The sequence below is a fragment of the Lampetra planeri genome, chromosome 13, assembly GCF_965212315.1.
Source record: "Lampetra planeri chromosome 13, kcLamPlan1.2.h2, whole genome shotgun sequence".
Lineage (NCBI taxonomy): Eukaryota > Metazoa > Chordata > Hyperoartia > Petromyzontiformes > Petromyzontidae > Lampetra > Lampetra planeri.
Genome location: NC_136119.1, coordinates 11,072,831 through 11,093,139, shown reverse-complemented (window position 1 = coordinate 11,093,139; position 20,309 = coordinate 11,072,831). Strand labels below are relative to the sequence as shown.

At 43.7% G+C, this 20,309-nt stretch overlaps 1 protein-coding gene across 3 annotated transcripts in view; it reads left to right on the top strand.

The window, feature by feature from the left end:
• The window catches only part of NEO1 (neogenin 1), a 171,215-nt gene that overhangs the window by 80,277 nt on the left and 70,629 nt on the right, over positions 1–20,309 (top strand). For all 3 annotated transcript variants that reach the window (XM_078600157.1, XM_078600158.1, XM_078600156.1), the window contains exons 6-7: positions 13,265–13,419; positions 16,616–16,736. In XM_078600157.1, the coding sequence (XP_078456283.1) occupies positions 13,265–13,419; positions 16,616–16,736 (276 nt within the window). The remainder of the gene's footprint in view (positions 1–13,264; positions 13,420–16,615; positions 16,737–20,309) is intronic.

Genomic DNA, 20,309 nt, shown 5'->3' with positions numbered 1-20,309 from the left:
CACTACTCAAAACCAGATTTCACCAGCAGTGACAATAACCAATGGCTTTTTATACATATATGGTACAACAGACATTTGTATTATGAAACATACGTTTATACAAGCGGACACTGGCACATTCCTATTTTGATTTTTTTCCTTAACGTCTAATTTCACGAGGGCTATTTTTGTTGGCAATTTTACCTATGGAGGCTGGACCTACCCATGCATCTTCTAAATGACTATTGGAGGCCGTGTATAGCTGGGGGCCTCCTTTTCAACCATGCCAGAATCTCCGTTATTTCGAAGTCTCAAGCCCTGGGGCTGAGAATCGAAAAAAATATAAATTGTATCCTGAGGGCAGAAGTGTGTCCATGACCAGAGATTCTGATGCCTCTCAGACTCAGTCAATGATTGAGTGCAATGCAAAGTAAAAACATTGTCCGACTCTATTTGCACGCCGCTCTAAAAATAGCGAAATGAGACGGACGCGGCTGAGGAGTGCAAAAGAATGTTTCAGTTCACTGGGAAGATCTCTCTCTTATTCGGGAATTGCGACATCATGGGGCTTCGTGGGTGAGAGGAAAATGCACTTGTGCGAAGGCGTTTTGATCTTTTGCGGTGGCATCAAAATATAACTGGCAATTGTGAAGTAGAAAAAGTAGAAAGAAGTCAAATTGAGGAGGTTGTCATCATAAGTGGCATTGGAAATGGGAATACGATGTGCTTAACCAATTTGTCTTGTTTTAACGTCAATGTTTTAATTTGGTGCACACCTTTAAGCAGAGGCAATGAGAAGTATACCATATTTGTCCAATCCAAGCACAGCAGTAAGAGCAGGTATTTCCCATTCTTTGAATATATTTCATCTCCACAGGTCTCCCACAGACGATGCCAGTGGGCAGGCTAGGCTAATGCTGACACATGAGGAGTATTTCTTTCAGAATAATTAATGAAGAAGAGTAATGCCTCAGATGCGTAATGGCCTAGGCATGACCTGATGGCGCGTTGGAATACGCAACAGATGTGCAGCACTCCGGGTGGTTGAGGCAAACCCGCAGCTGGTTGCAAAGTGGTTTCGCAGAGTGTGGTCCCATCAAGGTTCAAATCCAACACCGATGCAGCAGCGCACAGGGAGTGCTTTTGCCATTTGTTATCGCGCAACATATAAACGACTAATTAGTAACAAAAATAATGTTTTGTTAGATGTAAAAAAAAAACATGTTTAGATGCATTAGGAAGCCACTGGAGCTATGCATTTTCACATCGTCTAGATTGACCGCTTTTTGTGGTTAGTTTGTTGTCCTTCCACCGCACCTCCGATTAGCACGGTTGGCTACGTACGGTGCGAAAGAAGTTCAACATGCATCCATGAAAACACTCAAATGGCCGGCAGGGTCGACTGGCGGACTGGGAACCGCTACACCGCTCTTAAGGCGTGTGAAACAACGTAGCGAAATAAAATTGTAAGATGTTAAAATAAATCGGTTGCCAGCCTGCACGTTCACGTCATTGCTTGCCCAATATAATGACCGGTTTTGGCGTTTGTTAAAATTGCGTGACAACGGAGTAAAAAAATGAACAAAAAATCGGGCCATGCACTCAAGTAAACAAAACACAAATTTTAATTTGGAGGCACAGACCTTGTGAGGCATTTAACGCGTTTCAGCAGACACCGTCGACGGTCTGAGGGGCTTAGCGAAGGATTATGTGGTAAATTAACTCTGAGGCATGGAGGCAAGTCTAAGTTATTTCGCCATCTGCTATACAATAGAGAACAGTGTATGTACATATACACAAACGTGATGTTATAATCAACCACTAATTTGTCAGATATTTCCATTCTATTGTGAGCATGACACTATGTGAAGCGTCGCTGAATAAAGACACCCGCAATGGTCGTCGTATGGAGAGTATGCAAAGGATGCCATGGTAATGTGGAGTTTCCACCACTGTCTGAGGGCAGCCAACAGGGATGAGAGCAGGGAGACTTTGTAAACTTTGACCTCACCTTGGTCAAAGTGAATTTGACTGAGAGCCTAAGTGGTCGACAACAGAGGAGATGTGCAGCAAAATCGATTGTCGTATTGTACTGTACTACTATGCTCCCACTTCTGTGCTCCCCACCTTCACCAACCCGCAATAATTATCAGGGTGGTGAAGTATGGTCAAATGACCTCCATGACGCGCGTGATGTACAGATGATTTGTACGTTGCGAAAGAAATTCATCATAATTTTGTACATGCCTTCATGCAGCAGTGTATTAATAAAATAATAAAAGGCTGCGCTTGAACATGAGCCTCACCGTACAGCGTGCTTGTACCTAAGCCACCCACTCGCTGCATTGTGGATTTGCTGCTACCACGATTAGTTTTTTGAGCGATCTATTCTTGATTTTTGTGTATGGCAATGAGAGCCACGTAAATCCCCCCAGTCTTTTGCAGCATTTCACATGAGTTTATTATTGGCCACGATCTCACGGGGGGGGGGGGGTGGGGGTGGTGAGGTATGCTCACAGGTAAATTTATCCTTCGTGTGAGCGCCTTGCGATCGCTGGGGAAGAAAGAGTTGGCCACTTAAAGTGGCAGGCAGCTCAGTGTGTGTGGAAGGGAGGCGGGGCGTCTAATTCCATGAACTAATAGCACTCGCACCACTGAGAAGGTTCGGTCACCCACATTGAGTTGTACCCAACTCAATGTGGGATTTTCATAGGACCCCATTGTCTTTTGCTCTCCAGGTCACGGGTATGCAGGTATACACGGGAAATGCACAACGCCATTTCGTTGAGCTATTGTTTGTGGCCAGACCGCTTCTGAACAAGAGCTATAGAGCTCAGTGGGCCGTGCCTGGTAAAAATATATGATCTAGTTAAATAATTAATTGTTAATTAATGATGAGTATGGAACTTCCAGAGGTGGAAGTTCAATACTCCTATGCTGAATATCAACCTACATCGAATCAACAATGGTGATGAATTTCCACAATTGCGAGTACTCATTGTATCGACCACAGACAAGTGATGACCTAATTCGTTGCACGACCAAGATTTTAACTTGCAACTTTTAACCCATGCACCGAGCCGCAGTAGACGTTGCTACTCTCGTGGCAGCGTCGACCGGGGGCCCGGCTGGATTAACGAGCAATTAACATTCTGCAAATAACTTTTGATTACTTTTCTCTGGTCACGCCCCGCGCTTACATAGGCCTGCGGTTGTTTTCCTTAACCGGAAATTTGCAACGTCAACAGAAACAAAATGCGGCGTGTTTACGCACTTTAAAAGTGTACTGGCAAAAGAAGTCCATTTGAACAGTTGGTCATTCGTAATGATCCTCGCCAAGTCGGATTGTTTACGGTAAAGTGGAGAAGGGAGCAGCTTTACCTGGTGCACACCAGCCATGAAACAGATGTGAATACCTAAGGTAGGCAGGCCTTGTGAGCCCACCAGCACAACAGGTTGTGTAATCCGTTGGGAAACCCATGACATTTATAGGTATTGTGCCTCGGGGGGTAGGGGTCGAGAGAGGAGGGGGTGGGGGAGCGTCTGAATTAAAATAGAATTGCGTTTAACCCTTCCCTTGCTTCACAAATGATCCAGCCAGGTGGCTCAGTGATAGAGCAAGTGGCTCGCAATCCTGGTTGGGGTGTTGACTCAGAATCAGAATCTTAAATTCATCCTGGAGGAGTTTACACCATCCACTCCTCTGGCGCGTGAACTCACCCCCACCAAAGCAATGTGGAATGTCCACGACTGACTCAGGGCTGTTAATAGTAGATGTGCCAGAAGTAACTGTGGCCTAACTTCCTTCTGTGGTGTCCTTGCAATCGGCAATGCACTAAAATCGTCTACTGGAAAATGTATGTTGTGCTCTTCTTGATGTTTCGCCGATGTTTGGTTACCTAATTAGACACATATATTTTCTGTAGAGGTTTAACCTAATCTGGTATTTCATATTCTCTTGTCTTTTTTTGTCTGGTGTTATCTCACTTCAGCAGTATCAAAGGCCATTGAAACTAATTGAATGAAATGCATTGCTATGTAATATGCAGTGCAATTAATTTTAATTTTAAGTTTCTTTATGGGCATCACAAGGATAGGGTTCATTTCACATGTTGCTGAATCGTTATTTCAACGGTATTTTTTTGTAAAACGGTCAGATGTCTTCACATGGCTCACAGCATTGCTCAGAGTTTTGTGTATATTGCATATATATGCAAGGTTGGGGCATGGTACCAATTTGTTTGGAAATTACTCCTACTCATGGGCAAGGTTGTCGTTTAAAACATTTGAAACCTTCGCTCGTGAAGAAAATTCAAAGCAAAACTGTTGACCGACATGCGCACCTTCAGCAGCATAACGTCACCATTTAGTGACATCAACATCGACTGCACTGTTTACACGAATGACATTTGTCTCTCTCACCTGTTGCAGGAGCCAGATTAAAACCGAATAAACAGTAATAGGTCAGCGGCGAGTGCCACAAACGTTGCCTTGAGGCGGCCTGCGCAGGCGGCTTGCTGTGAGTGCCCTCAGGGCAGAGCGAGAATAAAAACACAGAGTAATTGCACATTAACCGTGCCACAGCCAGGGGTGTCGGCATCGAGGGAGGAAAGCCTCGCTGGGGGCATTGCGCAATCGCGGGGATAACAGTGGCCAGCTAGGCTGGGGCTTGTGATGGCTTTGTGTCCCTGGGCTTGTGGGCAGTGTCCAATTCCCGCCGGGGTTAGGCACTGAACAAATTACTCTGTGCCTACAGGAAGGATTTCCTTAGCCACCTGCTCCTGCCGGCAACGGAGAATGCTTGATCATGCTCGATCGAGGGAAGAAGCGCGTGCGTGCCAAATGGCATTGCGGGCATGCGATCAGTCCACTAGCTTGTCTCATTGTAGATTTTCATACGGTATAATGTTTTAAAGTGTTGTTTAGCTTTTTAAACGATTAGCTTCTTTGTTTATTTTTGGTTTCCGTGCCATTTAATCTCCCCGTTTCCGTGCGTGCGCTTTATTTTGCGCACGCCGCTTTCACTCACGCGCACGCTCCGTTCGATTTTCACCGTTTATATTACATATCCCAGGGTCTCCCTCGCAAAACAAAAAGGGAGACCATTCCGACGGGCTATCGCGTGCTTCTAAATTAACGCCATTGATTGATGAATTGATCTCCGTGGACACTCCGACCCGGAAGGCCGATTAACGGTTTCCATTGAACACCGCCGTGGTCTTCAATACTGCGTGCACAAGCGCTTCCTCGCGGGCCCTTCTGCTGGTACCGTCCTCGTCCAATGTTGCGATTGATCCACCCTTCCGTCGTGGCTCCTTACAACCCATTTGCCCTTACTTGGCTTCAGTACTACCTCTTGTCAGAGGTGGGACAAAGTCATTGTTATGCAAGTCCAAGTCGAGTCGCAAGTCATCAAATTCATGACTCGAGTCTGACTCGAGTCCAAGTCACATGACTCGAGTCCACATCTCATAGGTGGGACAAAGTCATTGTTATGCAAGTCCAAGTCGAGTCGCAAGTCATCAAATTCATGACTCGAGTCTGACTCGAGTCCAAGTCACATGACTCGAGTCCACATCTCAGAGGTGGGACAAAGTCATTGTTATGCAAGTCCAAGTCGAGTCGCAAGTCATCAAATTCATGACTCGAGTCTGACTCGAGTCCAAGTCACATGACTCGAGTCCACATCTCATAGGTGGGACAAAGTCATTGTTATGCAAGTCCAAGTCGAGTCGCAAGTCATCAAATTCATGACTCGAGTCTGACTCGAGTCCAAGTCACATGACTCGAGTCCACACCTCTGGCACTACCTCTTGTGACCTTGAGGGAGTCACCCAGCTATCCTCCAGTCCGCCGTGCCCTCTGGCCGTCTCCATCAAATACGAGGGAGGCTTCGCAGCGATGCACTACGCTGCTCCCGACGCGGTTATCTGCCTTGACCCACCTGAAAGGGAAATTGTCGGCGATGCTCTGCATCTGCAACGGCCAAACGAAAGAAGAAGAAGAGGGAAGAGGGAAGATGATTGGTTTAATTTTTGTCTCACGGTTTGCACTTCATATCTCTTTCATCAATTCGTTTCATCTCTTAGATACATAGCATCCTGCGATGAGGTTGTATCCGCATTTTTGCTGCTAATTATACTTTAATAATAGTTAATAATATTCAGCTCTTTGTCAGTTGACTGTTGGATTAAGGCCTTCCCACGCCATGCCAGTCATAGAGGGTTTGTTTCACCGTACTTGACCATGCAGGTCAGTGCAAGTTCACCAAGTTGGGTTCACAACCAGTTCAGATATCGCTTGCTGCGGCAGTTGGCCGTGACCGGGAAACTCACTAAGGTCATTGGGTTCACGCCGCACGAACCACTGCGTCAATGCTCTTCCAGTAATGCTGTACCTCTGTGTAATCGTGAAAATGTATCAACCAGTGGATGATAGGTTCCATAAAGACACCATTACAGAGTGAATAGAGAGAATATTCATTCAGAATTACATCCAATTTGCAAAACATATGACCGGTCCTCGTATTTATGCATGCTCATGATAAAATGCTGTTGTGTTTTTTTTCAACTCAAACCATGCATATGAGCCGAAAGGAATTGTATTTCACTGTGTACGCCATGGACGATCAATTCTCGTAACATAAGTGACACTATTTTGACGTGCATAATCTCGTGCTGAAATCTTCATGGGACTTAACTCTGGTCCCTGACAGCTCACCAAGAGGCACATTTACTTGTAGCTCGCATTCCTACGTTTCTGGGAAATAAAAAAAAATGATAACAAACCGGATATTGGTGCTATGCTTATGCTTAAAATTAGTTTGTATGCAGAGAAGAAAAAAAAACGGCAATGTTTCCTTTAAAAACATTGCAAGCTCCCGGCTATGATCACAAGCATGGACACTCGCGAAGAGAACCGAACAAAAGATCAAAATGGGACTCACTGAAGCGTGCAGAGATGCACGCTCGATTTACACTGAGTGACATAGAGAGGAACACATGGATCGGGCATCTAATGCAAATCAGTGCCATCATACTGACAGCAAAACGAATCGGTCTTGGACAGGATACATCACTAGAAGGGGGTAGGTGGATAATGGCTAAGGTTAGCGATGGAATGGCAGTCGAAAGAGAGAAACATGCCCCTAAGAGGGTGACCACCACGGAAATGGAGCGATGAGATGTATTCCTGCGCTGGAGTGAGATGGATTGTAGAGCTGGTAGAGCCATGAGGGATGGTGATGACCTGGCGAGACATTTATGTAGCAGTGGATAGACCATGGATGATGATGGCGATGATGATGACAAAGTAAAGAAACAGCTTGCATCTCGGGCAGAAGTAGAATCAATAGCCTCACTAGAAATGCAACTTAAAAATTAAATGTGGCTACAACATGAAACAATGCAATTATCTGTTGATTCTACAGCCACATCAACATAAATGATTGCGGTATTTATCTTCAGGGTTTAGTTTTTATTTTTAACCCATCCACCGTCGGTTTTATCCTCGGCTGTCTCAGCAGATTATATAGACACGTGGGGCAGTTTAAATCAGCAAGTCAAGTGTAAAATCACTGTAGAACAGATGGGCAGTTCATTTGGAGGTTTATCAGCAATAATAATGGATGTAATTTGCTTCATGGGAAAACATAAATAACTTACAACAAACGTGCTTTTTTAATTCATGTGATAATTGCATGCGCTTAGACGAAATTATAAAGTCATCTGGAGTGGCAGTCCAGCATAAGACTGCAAGTTGCTTCCATGTGGAGGCAAACAGGCTGCAATAATGATAGCGCCGTGGTTTAATGCCTTGGGTACTTAATTTCGTCAGCGCGCGTGTTTACTCTAGTCTGAGAAGATTTTCAGCAGATGTCTGCGGCAAATTACAAAGGTCACGTGCAAGAATGTTTATTGCGCAGACATACCGGATTGGCCTTTAGATGCATGTTGCAGCGGGCAGGCAGAGTGCTCGATTTACTGCCCAAATTTGAATACCGTATTTATAGCCTTTTATCAATCCATTGATTGTGTAAAGACCACAGCGTGCCACGTCAGTCGTGGTGGGTAGTTGTTTGACCGTTCTTCACTTTGATGGTCAGCTCAGGTGGGGTGGTGAACCATGGCCAGATACGCAACTCAACACTCTGGGTCGCAGCTCTTCCTTCCGATGTTTGGGCACCACTCGAGCTATGGCACTTTTAAATCTAGATTGAAATTGTAATTTCTTTAGAGCTGCTTTTCGTTGTTTAGTTTTGTTGTCCTTCCCCCCACACCTCCGATGAGCACGGTTGGCCACGTGCGGTGCGAAAGAAGTTGAACATACACACATTGTGCATGCCTCTACTACTACTGCACTCCTCGTTTTGTTTATCCATTAATAGCTATCCACAATAGAGGTGTTTTGGGTTAGATCGCGTACATATATTAATGTCTCGTTAAAACCCGTCACCACCCGACACAGCCAACTAGTAAGGGTTGTCACGTAAACAGAATGTGGCCAATTCGTCAATGGTACAGCACCACCGGTGTGTTGGAGAGCCAAGCCACAACATTTACAAACCGAGTACTCAGTTGTGGCTTGGCTCTCCAACACACCGGCGTGCTGTACTAGTGACGAATTGGCCACGTTCTGTTTACGTGACAAACCTTACTAGTTGGCTGTGTCGAGTGATGGCGGGTTAAACGACACATTTATATATATACGCGATCTAACCCAAAACACCTCTTACGTATGACTTTGGTCGCGAGAGCCTACGTCTTAAACATAAATAACTAGCATTTGCGTTTTAGCTTCGAACCGATTCCAGTTTTAAACTCATTGTCACAAGAAGAGGAAGGTGTCACTAAAGAAGCATAAAAGAGCTACATTAAAGAATAAATAAATGTTGGTTCGCGCGAATGAATTGGCTTGAACAAGATGAGCAGATCTTCATGGTTCTTTCGGTAAAGTCACGTAGAAGGGAAATAATAAAATAATAAAAATAAAACATAATAAAATTATTCTCACGACGTTTCGGCCACAACGCAAGCAGCCTCTGAATGACCTGTTCTTCACCTGAGGACGGCTGCTTGCGTTGTGACCGAAACGTCGTGAGAATTGTATTTTATTATGTTTTATTTTAATTATTTTATTATTTCCCTTCTACGTGACTTTACCCAAAGAACCAAGATGAATCACTGCAGTCACGAAAGCTTTAAGTCTTAAAGATGAGCAGAACTTCGCTTTGCAAGTGAGAGCCCTCTAGCATTCTCTGTCCACACCTCGCTCTCCCGGTCCTCCACTGCCCGAAGCTTCGCACGGAAGCCCCAGCGCAATGCTTCTCGCTATTCATTGCGTCGCTTACGCCTGCTGTTTTTGAGGGCACACAATAATAAAACGGGCTCCTCGTCATCCCGCGAGCTCATTGTCACCTTCATTGCTATTTATTCGAGTTGCGCTTCAGAGGCTGCCTGGATTCAGAAAAATAAAAACGATAATAATGCAGTGAAGCAATTTTGCAAGTCTTTGTTAGCATTCGGATTTTAATACATATTGTGAATGCTTCGTTTTGGCTTTGTTATCGATTGTTTGATATGTGCGCTATGAATTAATTATTATTGTTTTGCTTCGCAATGGCCTCAGTGTGCGTGCGTCTTGCTTGCCTTCAAAATTGATTGCGACCCCCTTGTTCTATTTCATATTTCCACCCCTTTGATATGCTGACCGCTGTGGAATATCTATTTATATGCGAACTATTGCAAATCTTTCTTTGGCAAGCCTTTGGTAACGACAACATTTGGAAACTAAATGACAAATAGTTTGTTTTATTTATATAAACCCCAAATATACAACATTGTGAAAGTTTTTATAATTTTAACAGGTGTGTGTTTTTTGCAATAACCAAAAACACCCACAGCGTGAAGTTTCTCATTTGTGAGATACTTTCAAATTGAGCGGATAATGTGTTATTAAAAGTAAGCCACTCTTAGCATCAATTCGATGTCACTGTCATATCATGAATATGAATTTGGGACAACCTCATCTTGACTGGCTGGTGGGATTATATATATTAGAATGTTAATACGTATTGTTTTAGTATGTTCTCTGTGTGCTTTGGCTCTTGTTTATGCACAGAATCTTGCATTCCAGTGGTAGAAATTGAAGTTTATTTTTAATGCTATTTTACATCCACATGCACCCACTGTGCATGTTGTGTCATGTGGTTCAGGATTTTTGTTGTTGTTACACAGTCACGACATTACAGATTTTGTTTTGTTTTCAAAGAGCATTGAAGCGTCTGCCCTCACTCGCATGAAATACCTTGACCCAATTTACACATGCAAAGCCCCATCCACGGCATTTAATCGCTTTGCGAAATTAACTCATGTACAAAAATGATTCCACTTGGAACGATTATTTACAGCCTACTCAATGTTTCTATTATTTCGAGTGCAATGGCATTAACACAAAGATTTACACATATATAAAGGGCGCCCCCCCCCCCATATAGTCTGCTTAGGCTGTTGGGGCAAGTGCTTTTAGAGGGCACCTACCAAACTCGGCACCTACCAGGTTATATTTTAAGGCTAAGTCGACCTAGGGGAGGCGCGGGACCAGTTCGCATATTTGCCACTGACATTGGCTGTTAGTGGGAATTAAACTCAGGTCTTTGGCTTTGTCGCCCAGGGCACTAACCACGACACCGCAGCTCTCCAGGGAAGCATGAATACACACAACGACAAGCATGTACACATGCATGTGCATGCCACAGCAGTAAACAATGTCTGCCGCACATGTAAAGCACATTGGAGGAAGTATTGGCACAGAAGGCCACGTCTGTCACGAGGGCATATTCTACTTTTAATTTAAATTCATAATTTTCTCTAGCCCTTTAATGTTTGCTCAAGTACAATATTTGCCAATGAATTAAAAATAATATATATTTATACCGGGCCTGAGTTTTTTTTTGCCAGCTCACGCTTGCCCAGGAGGGAGGAGAAGAATACACATTGGCGATGTTTATCTAAAAGCTTGATGTGTTTGAGGTTGCGGGGCCTTTGGGTTGCAGAGGGGAGCCTGTGTACCAGCCAAAAACACAGTGTGTTCATAAATATGTGCATGTGAAGGCAACCCGTTGATTCGTCCGTTGTGTTATACTCCATGGATGGTGGGAGGGGGGGGTGGCATGCGACGGTGTTTGCGGTGAGAAGTGGTGTAGCAGTTAGCACGCTGCGCTACGAAATGCGGTGACCCGAGTTTGATTCCCGCTCACGGCCAACACCGGTGACGATCATCTGCACCGGTCCTGAGCCTCCCCTAGGTCGACTCGGCCTCAAATTAGTACCTCGTGCGGTATTTAGTAAACATCGCCACTGGGATGACAAAGGCGGCCGGACGTGGCGCCGGCCACGCACCCCCTTCGTGTGCCGTGCTGGACTTCACACAGTGCTCGCTAACAGCACTTGCCCCAAGTCTTTTAAGGCTACACGGGGGATCTTTGTCTTTGCAGTGCTTCTGCCGTGCTATTTTTCTCGTGAACCGTGCCACCTCCCTACCCCCGTGGCCTTCTTTCATTAATTCTCAGAGGTCTGTCATCTAAAATATGTGCATTCGCAGGGACATATTGCATTGGGAATTACTGCTGGAAACATATCCACAAGGGAGGAATTGGTAGAGAAAGCATCGGTAGTCTTGCACGTGACATTGCTGTGTGAGGTATCAATTTGTTTGCAAAACCTTTTTATGTAATGTGTGTCCTAACCAATATACAATTATTTCTACGTGGAAAATGGTTAGCTTAGTTCCTGTTCATTGAGGTTTATTTAAGTGATGGCTATAGTATCCCACTGCGATGCAGTGACCTCCGCATATCATGTATACTGTAATGGTATTTTCCTCTATGTAATGTTATTTTTTTTCTTTGGATTGCGCTAAAACTAACAGTAACTCTAACCGTAAGGCCAAAATATGGATACAATGTGATGCTTTAGGTTGATCACTTTAATACAGTTATATGAGAATTAGTGGTGCTTACTTCCAATATGTCACTATGCAAGAGATGCATTCATAATAGAGTTTTTTTTTGGGTTAGATCGTGTAAATATATCAATTTGTCGTTAAACCCGCCACCACCCGACACAGCCAACTAGTAAGGGTTGTCACGTAAACAGAACGTGACAATTCGTCACTAGTACAGCACATCGGTGTGTTGGAGAGCCCAGCCACAACATTTATGTCTCCAACACACCGGTGTGCTGTACTAGTGAGGAATTGGCAAGTTCTGTTTACGTGACAACCCTTAATAGTTGGCTGTGTCGGGTGGTGTCGGGTTTTAACGACACATTTACATATTTACTAAAAAAAAACCTCTATTGTGGATGATATTGGTCGTGAAAGCCTACGTGTCAAAGTGATGCACTGTCACATTTAATTGGGTTGCATGAAAGAGAACAGCAAAATATGGTGGAATTACAATTTACAGTTGGGACAAACTTTGGCAGGATGCTTGACTCAAATGCTGAGCGTTCCAAGTTAAAATCCTAGTTGTGGTCGTCGTATCTGAGTGTCCCGCTGGTGGTCGATTTAATGAGTACTCGTGTAGAGAGGCATAAGCAGTTGTCCTAAGAATCGACAGACACGTCTTCATCATAGGAAAATGGAATTTCCACCACACTGGCCTTGGACCGCCGGCAGAGATAAGTTTCGTTATATTGCTCAGTTGAATTATCCAAGGAGATAATTTGACGTCGACTTCTGAGAACGCGAATGAAGTTTGGTTAAGACGCAATGCACCTTGGTGTAGATGGCCCGGTCTCATCACACGATGGTGCCAACTCACGTGATGCACGTCTGCCTCTCGAATGTGCGCCGCCAAGCAACGCTCCGGGATAGTCCACGTTTCTGGGAATTTTTTACGTGTTCAGATGTGAATTGCCTCCGACGCGTGAATTTTCACAGAAAATAAAATGCACGGCGATTTTGCCGCAGGGCTCGAGCGCGTTCGCTGTACAGCAACAACTGACGTGTCAGCGAAGGCGCTGATGCACCACGTTGTCCTTGGGACCCATGAGTGGGCATTCGGTTAATGCCTACCGCCAAGCAACAGTGTGCAGTTTATCGTTTTTTCTGTCATAAAAAATATATATTTTTTGTCAAATGAATGGAACGTTTCTGAACGATTCTCACTGTGAAATGGACAATGCGTTTGCTGAGAGAAGCCCCCCCGCCCCCCCTCCATGACGAACAACGACCGATCTGTATGGCCGCCCCCCTCTCTCTCCCTCCCCCGCTGTCGTTGCAGCCGCTCCGGTGTTTGCGAAGCGCCCGAGGGACACGCTCGCCTACGAGGGCATGGACGTGGTGCTGGCGTGCAGCGTGACCGGCCACCCCGTGCCCACCGTCAAGTGGGTGAAGAATGGAGACATTGTTATCCCGAGTGACTACTTCCAGATTGTGGTACGAATCTCTCTGGCCCCTTCCTTTATTTCCTTCCATCTCTCTCGCCTTCTTCCAGCGAGTAAGATTTGTTGCGATGCTCGTCGAGTGAATGGGGCGATTCTTAACGGGGAAGACAAAGAACTTGTTATGAAAGTAATTTCTTCCAGTTCTTTTTATGTTGCCCCTGCTCTGATTTTAATTGTGAATAAGCACTTTTGTTTGTTTTAGAATACGAACCCCATGCATTTACTGCCTTCATTTGTATACCGTTTTGTATGCAGTAAGGGAAGCTTCTCCCAGTTCGGTAGTTTAAATCAATAGTCCACTGGCTGGGTGACGGCTGTATTTTTTTTTGTTAGAAATATAATTCAATTTGCTTAAACCCCTTAAGCTCCAATTCCATGAAGTATGGTAACAATTTGATCTTCCAAGGCAAGAATTATTTTTTTTTCATTCATCTCAAAAGATAACCTTGTTTTGATGTTACAAAATACTTTTTGGCAAGCGATCAATGCAGGTACATTGTATTTTGCTATATGTGGCACAGGACAGGTCAGGATCTCCAAATACATTTTTCTGTCAATTGTGAAATGGAAGCATGGCATTTTTATTTTATTTAAAATTAACACATTTCACTCATATCACCACATTTCCAGTTCTCTTTTACTTAAAATTAACACATTTCACTCATATCACCACATTTAAGAATCAGGCCACATGCCATTGTTAAAGCATGAATTCACGTAAAAGAATGGATCGCTGTAATTACCGTACCCTCCAAGAGAATGTCATTAGGGCCTTGATATTGTGAACTTAAAGCCATTCGGTTAATTATTTACAGAGACAGCAGTTCTACTGTACCTTTAACATTGTTAGGGGCTGTAATCTAATTGTGTTGAATGTGTGTAATGTTCTGAGCCATTTGTCAATCTTGACGTAATTGGTTTATCACACGGCACCATCAGTAGAACATTGCAATGAGCTTCATGGGTAAATTAACGATTAACAGCTTATTATTCACACTCACTATCATTGATTTCTTTCACTATTTATACACTCGGTAGCCATTTAAAGTGTGCTTAAAAATGATTTAGCAAATGCTTCCTGTAGGCCATGGGATATTGCAAATTCCAAAGAGGTTTATTAGCCTCGGTCTCATTTCGTTTATGGTTGCCTATAGTTATATTTCATGTCACCGTAGTTATGTATAAATCTCACCATCGGATTATGGTTACTCATTTAATAATTATAAAACATACCCACAAAGTAAATATTTTTTAAATGTTTCTGAGGATTGGGTTTTTCAAAAATTGCCATGAATTTGGACCAATTTGTTGGTGATGTCATTTCAGTAAAACACATGTAGCGATTTTAAATAAAGCTTTAATAAAACTGTCCTTGTTTTGAAATATTGACGCAATTTCTGTAATGCAAGTGTTTGCGTTTATTAACTTTTCTCTTACACAGTGAATATAATAGTTAACAGTGCACAAGCGCTGCGATTTGCGTTCATTTTGTGTAGAGTTTATTTTTTTGGGGTAAAAATATATAATAATGGAATTTATAAAGTTATACAAATCGGCTATGTTTGAAAACAGGCTAACAAAATGCCTTATAACAACCATCATTAACAGCGTGGTGTATCACAGAAAAATACCCAGTCGCCAACATGTTAATGCAAGGCCCTTTATCGAGAGAAAGAAATCGAGGCCACTCATAATAATCATTTCGTATCTCTGCTCTGATTAAAGACCGTTTCTTTAAAATGTTACACACAGCTCTTTGTCAATCCACCACTATGCCCTGTCAGTCATTGGGGGGGGGGGGGGGGTTGTTTCACCATACTTCACCACCATCCACGTTGATCTGTGCGGGTTGGTGAAGGGGGGGGCTGGGGGAGGCCTAAACTAGCTCGTATATCACGCTGTACTGATGTTAGCCACGTCTGGCAATCAAACTCGGGCGACCTGATTTCACCACCGCTTCCACACGTTTTCTCTCATGGGGCAGCGTTAACGGTTGACACGGAGAGGTGATTTCGGTTTACGAGTGTCGACCACTGGCAATCTTTCCAATTATCTTCAGAATCTGCATCTTTATTTCGACTAGAGGAATCCGATGAGCTGTCAAGCTCTTTTTCATAGATGTCCAGTATTTCGATTTAAAGCTTTCGTGACTGCAGGGATTCATCTTCTTGGTTCTTTCGGTAAAGTCACGTGGAAGGGAAGTAATAAAATAATAAAGATAAAACATAATAAAATAATTCTCACGACGTTTCGGCCACAACGCAAGCAGCCGTCCTCAGGTGAAGACCAGGTCTGTCGGGGAGACAGAGTCTGAATGCTGTCTCCCCGACAGCTGCTTGCGTTGTGGCCGAAACGTCGTGAGAATTATTTTATTATGTTTTATTTTTATTATTTTATTATTTCCCTTCTACGTGACTTTACCGAAAGAACCAAGAAGAAGATGTCCAGTAGTTTCATGGACGTCCGGTACAACGACTACAAAATGTACATCCACATTTTATTTTTCCCATGATAAAATGTATGTCGTGAGCATGATTCTGTCTCGTATGGTGTATATTGCTCATGTAGTGTTAATGGCAATGAGCAATGAATTATATTATCTTTTCAAAACCTAGGAAGTCAGCAGGAATGGCGTTAACTTAGAACAAAACTGCTGCTACAGTGCATGCATCGGCATTGGGTTTATAATTAAAGGTCAGGTTTTTTTAGATTATGGTGACTTGTGAATTGGATTGTGTTCTTCATGAGTAGAAATTAGTTCGGTATTCACAATTCAGAATTTTATTCCATCTATTTCCATTGACTCCCATGCAGTTTCCATATTTTGCATTGATATTGTTGACTACTGGATTGTACCTCGCAATGTTCATGCGTACAATACATTTAAAATGTCCAACAACAAATAACTATTGTAATAATATTATGTGTCCACAAAGGCCCAATATACGCACACTCACATCTTGTAAGTTTGTTTTCGCAATCACATACATTTCTTTGAATAGTGCTTTCTATAACTCGAACGTGCTAAAGAATACATTTTACCCCGTAAACATCCGTTAGCAAGTGTATACATTTTTCCCGTCCACCATTTGCTATTCATTACCTACGCCGGCACCCAAAATTGCTGCGTAGAGCGCACCCCTCTGCAACGCGTCTCTGAACCCGTTTGTGACGCTTTCAATTCGCAGGACGATCACAACCTCAAAATCCTGGGGCTGGTGAGGTCAGACGAGGGCATTTATCAGTGCATTGCCGAGAGCGAGGCCGGAAATGCCCAGTCGAGTGCGCAGCTTCTCGTGCTGGAGAGAGGTGAGTCACGGCGGGTCCCCGTGCCGTATTGGGTGCAAGCGGCGTCACATCTTCACATCTTGTTAAAATCCTTTATATTAAGTTCACTTGCTTGCACGCTTACGACCGTGCAAATCTTTCGGTCGTTTTTTAACCCACTTCCCGTGATCCAATCGAGCTGACATTTTGCACACAGACTCGTTGTGCGTGACAATTTATTGTGTAAAAAAATTTTTCCCAAAATTTTACACTTTTTAGGAATTTTTTTTTTTATATTTAATTACCAAGTGCTTAATGGTGGCAGGCAATCATCTGACCCATAGGTGGCAGCCATCTCAAGCCAGAGGACGAGAGGACTCTAGCCGCCCATTTCAAATACCAATGTGATAAAAATAAAACTCTTACTCAAGAAAAACTGAAATGAATAATAAAAAAAAAACGATGCCATGCATATAAAGGATTTATAGTGAAAAACTTAGTTTTTAAGGGTTAATTTTTTATATTTGACTTGAACTGAGCCGATCTCTGAGCTGGGCTCTAAGCCTCAGGTTCGTTACCTTCGGGCAGGTGACAATTGTGCGCGTTGCAAAATGAGCATTATTGTTATTATTAGGTGGGATTTTTTTTGGCGAGCAGACGTTGAAATTGTCAAGTGGTGTTCGTGCGACTTCGTCGGATGGATAATAAAAAACGAGTAAAAGCAAACTTACGCCGTGCGACCGGAGAGGCGCGTGTGACCTTGTGAATTCACCCAAGGTTAAATGCATCACCCCCCTCCCCGTGAGCAGGACAGGTGTGGTACAATTATGGTTTAGCAATTTACAAGCACAGGCAGCAGTTACAATTGAGCACTTCGCATAGCATCACAACTGCACATTACAGGCCATCGCGGGGGGTGGTTTTATGAGATGCGCATTGTTTAAATTATCGTGTTTTACATTCGTGGCTTGCTCATCTTTCCTTGAGATAATATTCGGGGAGGGGAGGAGTGAAGTTCGTTATGCAGCGATTGTCAATTTCTAAAGGGATTTTTATTTGTAATAGGGATGTTTGTGTTAAAATCGCTGAAATAGAAATAATGTTCATCAATTGTAATCGAACGTACGTCATTATCGCATCATAGTAGAGTAAGCTGACGACTACACCTCTACTCACCCCACACATGTACAAAGATACCCTGTACAGCTGGCATTGTGTAAAGGCCAGAAAGGTGCATGAAAGTGTGGCCAGAACCACACTTAGTTGCCATGTCTTCCCAGTGTGAATGTTTACGCACTGCAGTATGGTATTCAAGTAAGTCTGAATTGACTTGGAGGAGGCCCAGGACTTGTCCAGATGTCACTCGCCACCAATATTGGCCAAGGCCAGGAATTGAACTCGGGTTACCGGGTGCATAGCGCAGTCCTCTAACAACTGCACCCACTGCTCCTCACTTGCCTCCACACGTACAATCATGGCCACACAAACATATGCACGTGCATGGATACACACGAGAGCACCATTCGGATTCCAGTTGCGTATCGGGTAATATCGAAATTCCCTGAAAAACCGCTTGCAGTAGCATACTTTATTTAATTCCACGCAATAGGCAAAACTTTAGCATGCTTGCAAAACATCTACGAAGGGGTTAAACATTCTCCTCTTTGCTTCTGACATATGCGTGCATGCAAGCATGCACGCACCTTGTTGACGTGCTTGGAATGTTCGTTGCAGGGATGGAGTTTGGGTTGGCCATTAGCGTCCATCGTGGCAGTTGTTTTTCGCGGGACGTATCTGTCAGCACCGCCCGCCGCGTGGGCGATGGGGGGGGGCATCACCTGGTGTCATCTTGATGCCTCTGACCCTTTCCTCATCCTCCTCCTAACCCTGCCTCCATTTCCCCCCCCCCACCTTCCCCCCACTGCTCCCTCCTCCCCCCTCCTCCTCAACTGCCCAGCCCAGTAATGCTGTGGGCCCTATGTGTCAGTGCGTTGATCAAACATCCGAAGGGATTGGTATCGGCCTGGGATTGGTATCGGCCTGGGTTTGACGTCCACGGCCGCGATGACAGCTGCGGCTGGAGAGAGCCGGGATGTTTTTTTTTCTCTCTCTCTCTCTCCAAGGGATGTGGTTATCCCGTGCGAGCGCAAGATTCTGCATTCCGTTTCACTTTAAGATATTTCTTTTCGGCTGCATGAACTCTCAACAAAGAGGCAGTTAATGGCTTCTGGTTAAAAAAAACATGGAAGGGCATTATTGCGAAATCAACGAGCACATTTTCTCCGAGGCCGTCACGGGAGTGATTTGTTTGGGCTCGTTGAATTTTCTTGTTAAGAATTCTCGCCATGAGAATGATATAAATATTGTTTAGAACCCTTAATTTGTTTTCGCAAAGACACGCCCCCCCTCTCTTTCAGCTTGACGTGGAACGCACTATTTATAAATTAGAGGCACTTCTCTCACTGCACACATATTGGGAAATAAAACACGACTTAAATTGAAGTCTGCAACTGCAATATGCGGCAGTGTGCTGAAAAATATTGCTTTAAATAAATAATCGCTGATTTGGATGATCTTTAATTGTATAACATGATGAAATTCTTTTAAATGGGCACATCACTGAATGTAAGCAAAGTGTGCGATAAGTCTTAAGTGATGCACAGAATCGTTGCTGTTATTGCAGCCATTTTTTTACAGCTTATCGGTGGCATGTTCCATTGTTCCATTGTTACGTGTGCAATTGTTCCTTGCACGACGAAGCTGCTAATATTTAGACTGAAAGTGGACCCTCTTATACAATTTTATTGCTCACATTCAATATAACGTAGCAGCATCGTGTAACATTGAAAACAAAAAAACGCCACAATATTCAACAACACTGTGGCCTTAAAGACAAAGGTTAAGCACCACGGTGGCGAGATGCTCACTACATCTCCTGGTATACAGGAGGTAGTGGGTTCGATGTAGACCCTGATGCCTGCTGTATATGTGGGGTTTGTGTGTCTTTCTCCCCGTGGTCGCGTGGATTTTTTTTGTCCCCACTTCTCCGGGTTTTTTTTCCCTCCACATTTAGAATCACCAACACGCATTCAAGAGTATTTGGCTGCTAACAAAAATTCCACAAGATAAGCAACTTCGTTGAGCTATCATTTATGGCCCGGTCACTTCTGAAAAAGAGCTCTAGAACTCAGTAGGCCTTACCTGATGAAATAAAAATAGTAGATTTTATTAATCGGCGACGTTATTGGGCAATGGTCCTTCACAGCACACAGAGCATCCAGAGAGGTTGAGGATACAACCATTGAATAACTGATGTTTAGCTTGAGCTCTTTTCACGAATGTTACATTCCTTGTAGTATTTTTTTTCTTTTTCATACATTGACCTCATTCTTTTATATACATTCTGTATTATCAAGACGCTGCAATTTCATTTCCTAAAAGCAGCATTTATTTTCTTCCCCCCCCCCCCCCATTCTGGTTAAGAGAGCTCGGTCTTTGCTCTGTCCACAAACTGCCACTGGAAAAAGAAAAAAACCAAAAGACTCCTCCACCTGGCCAATGTTTATGAAAGGAATAACTAAGGGGCACACGCATGGAGGGGACAAACAAAATATA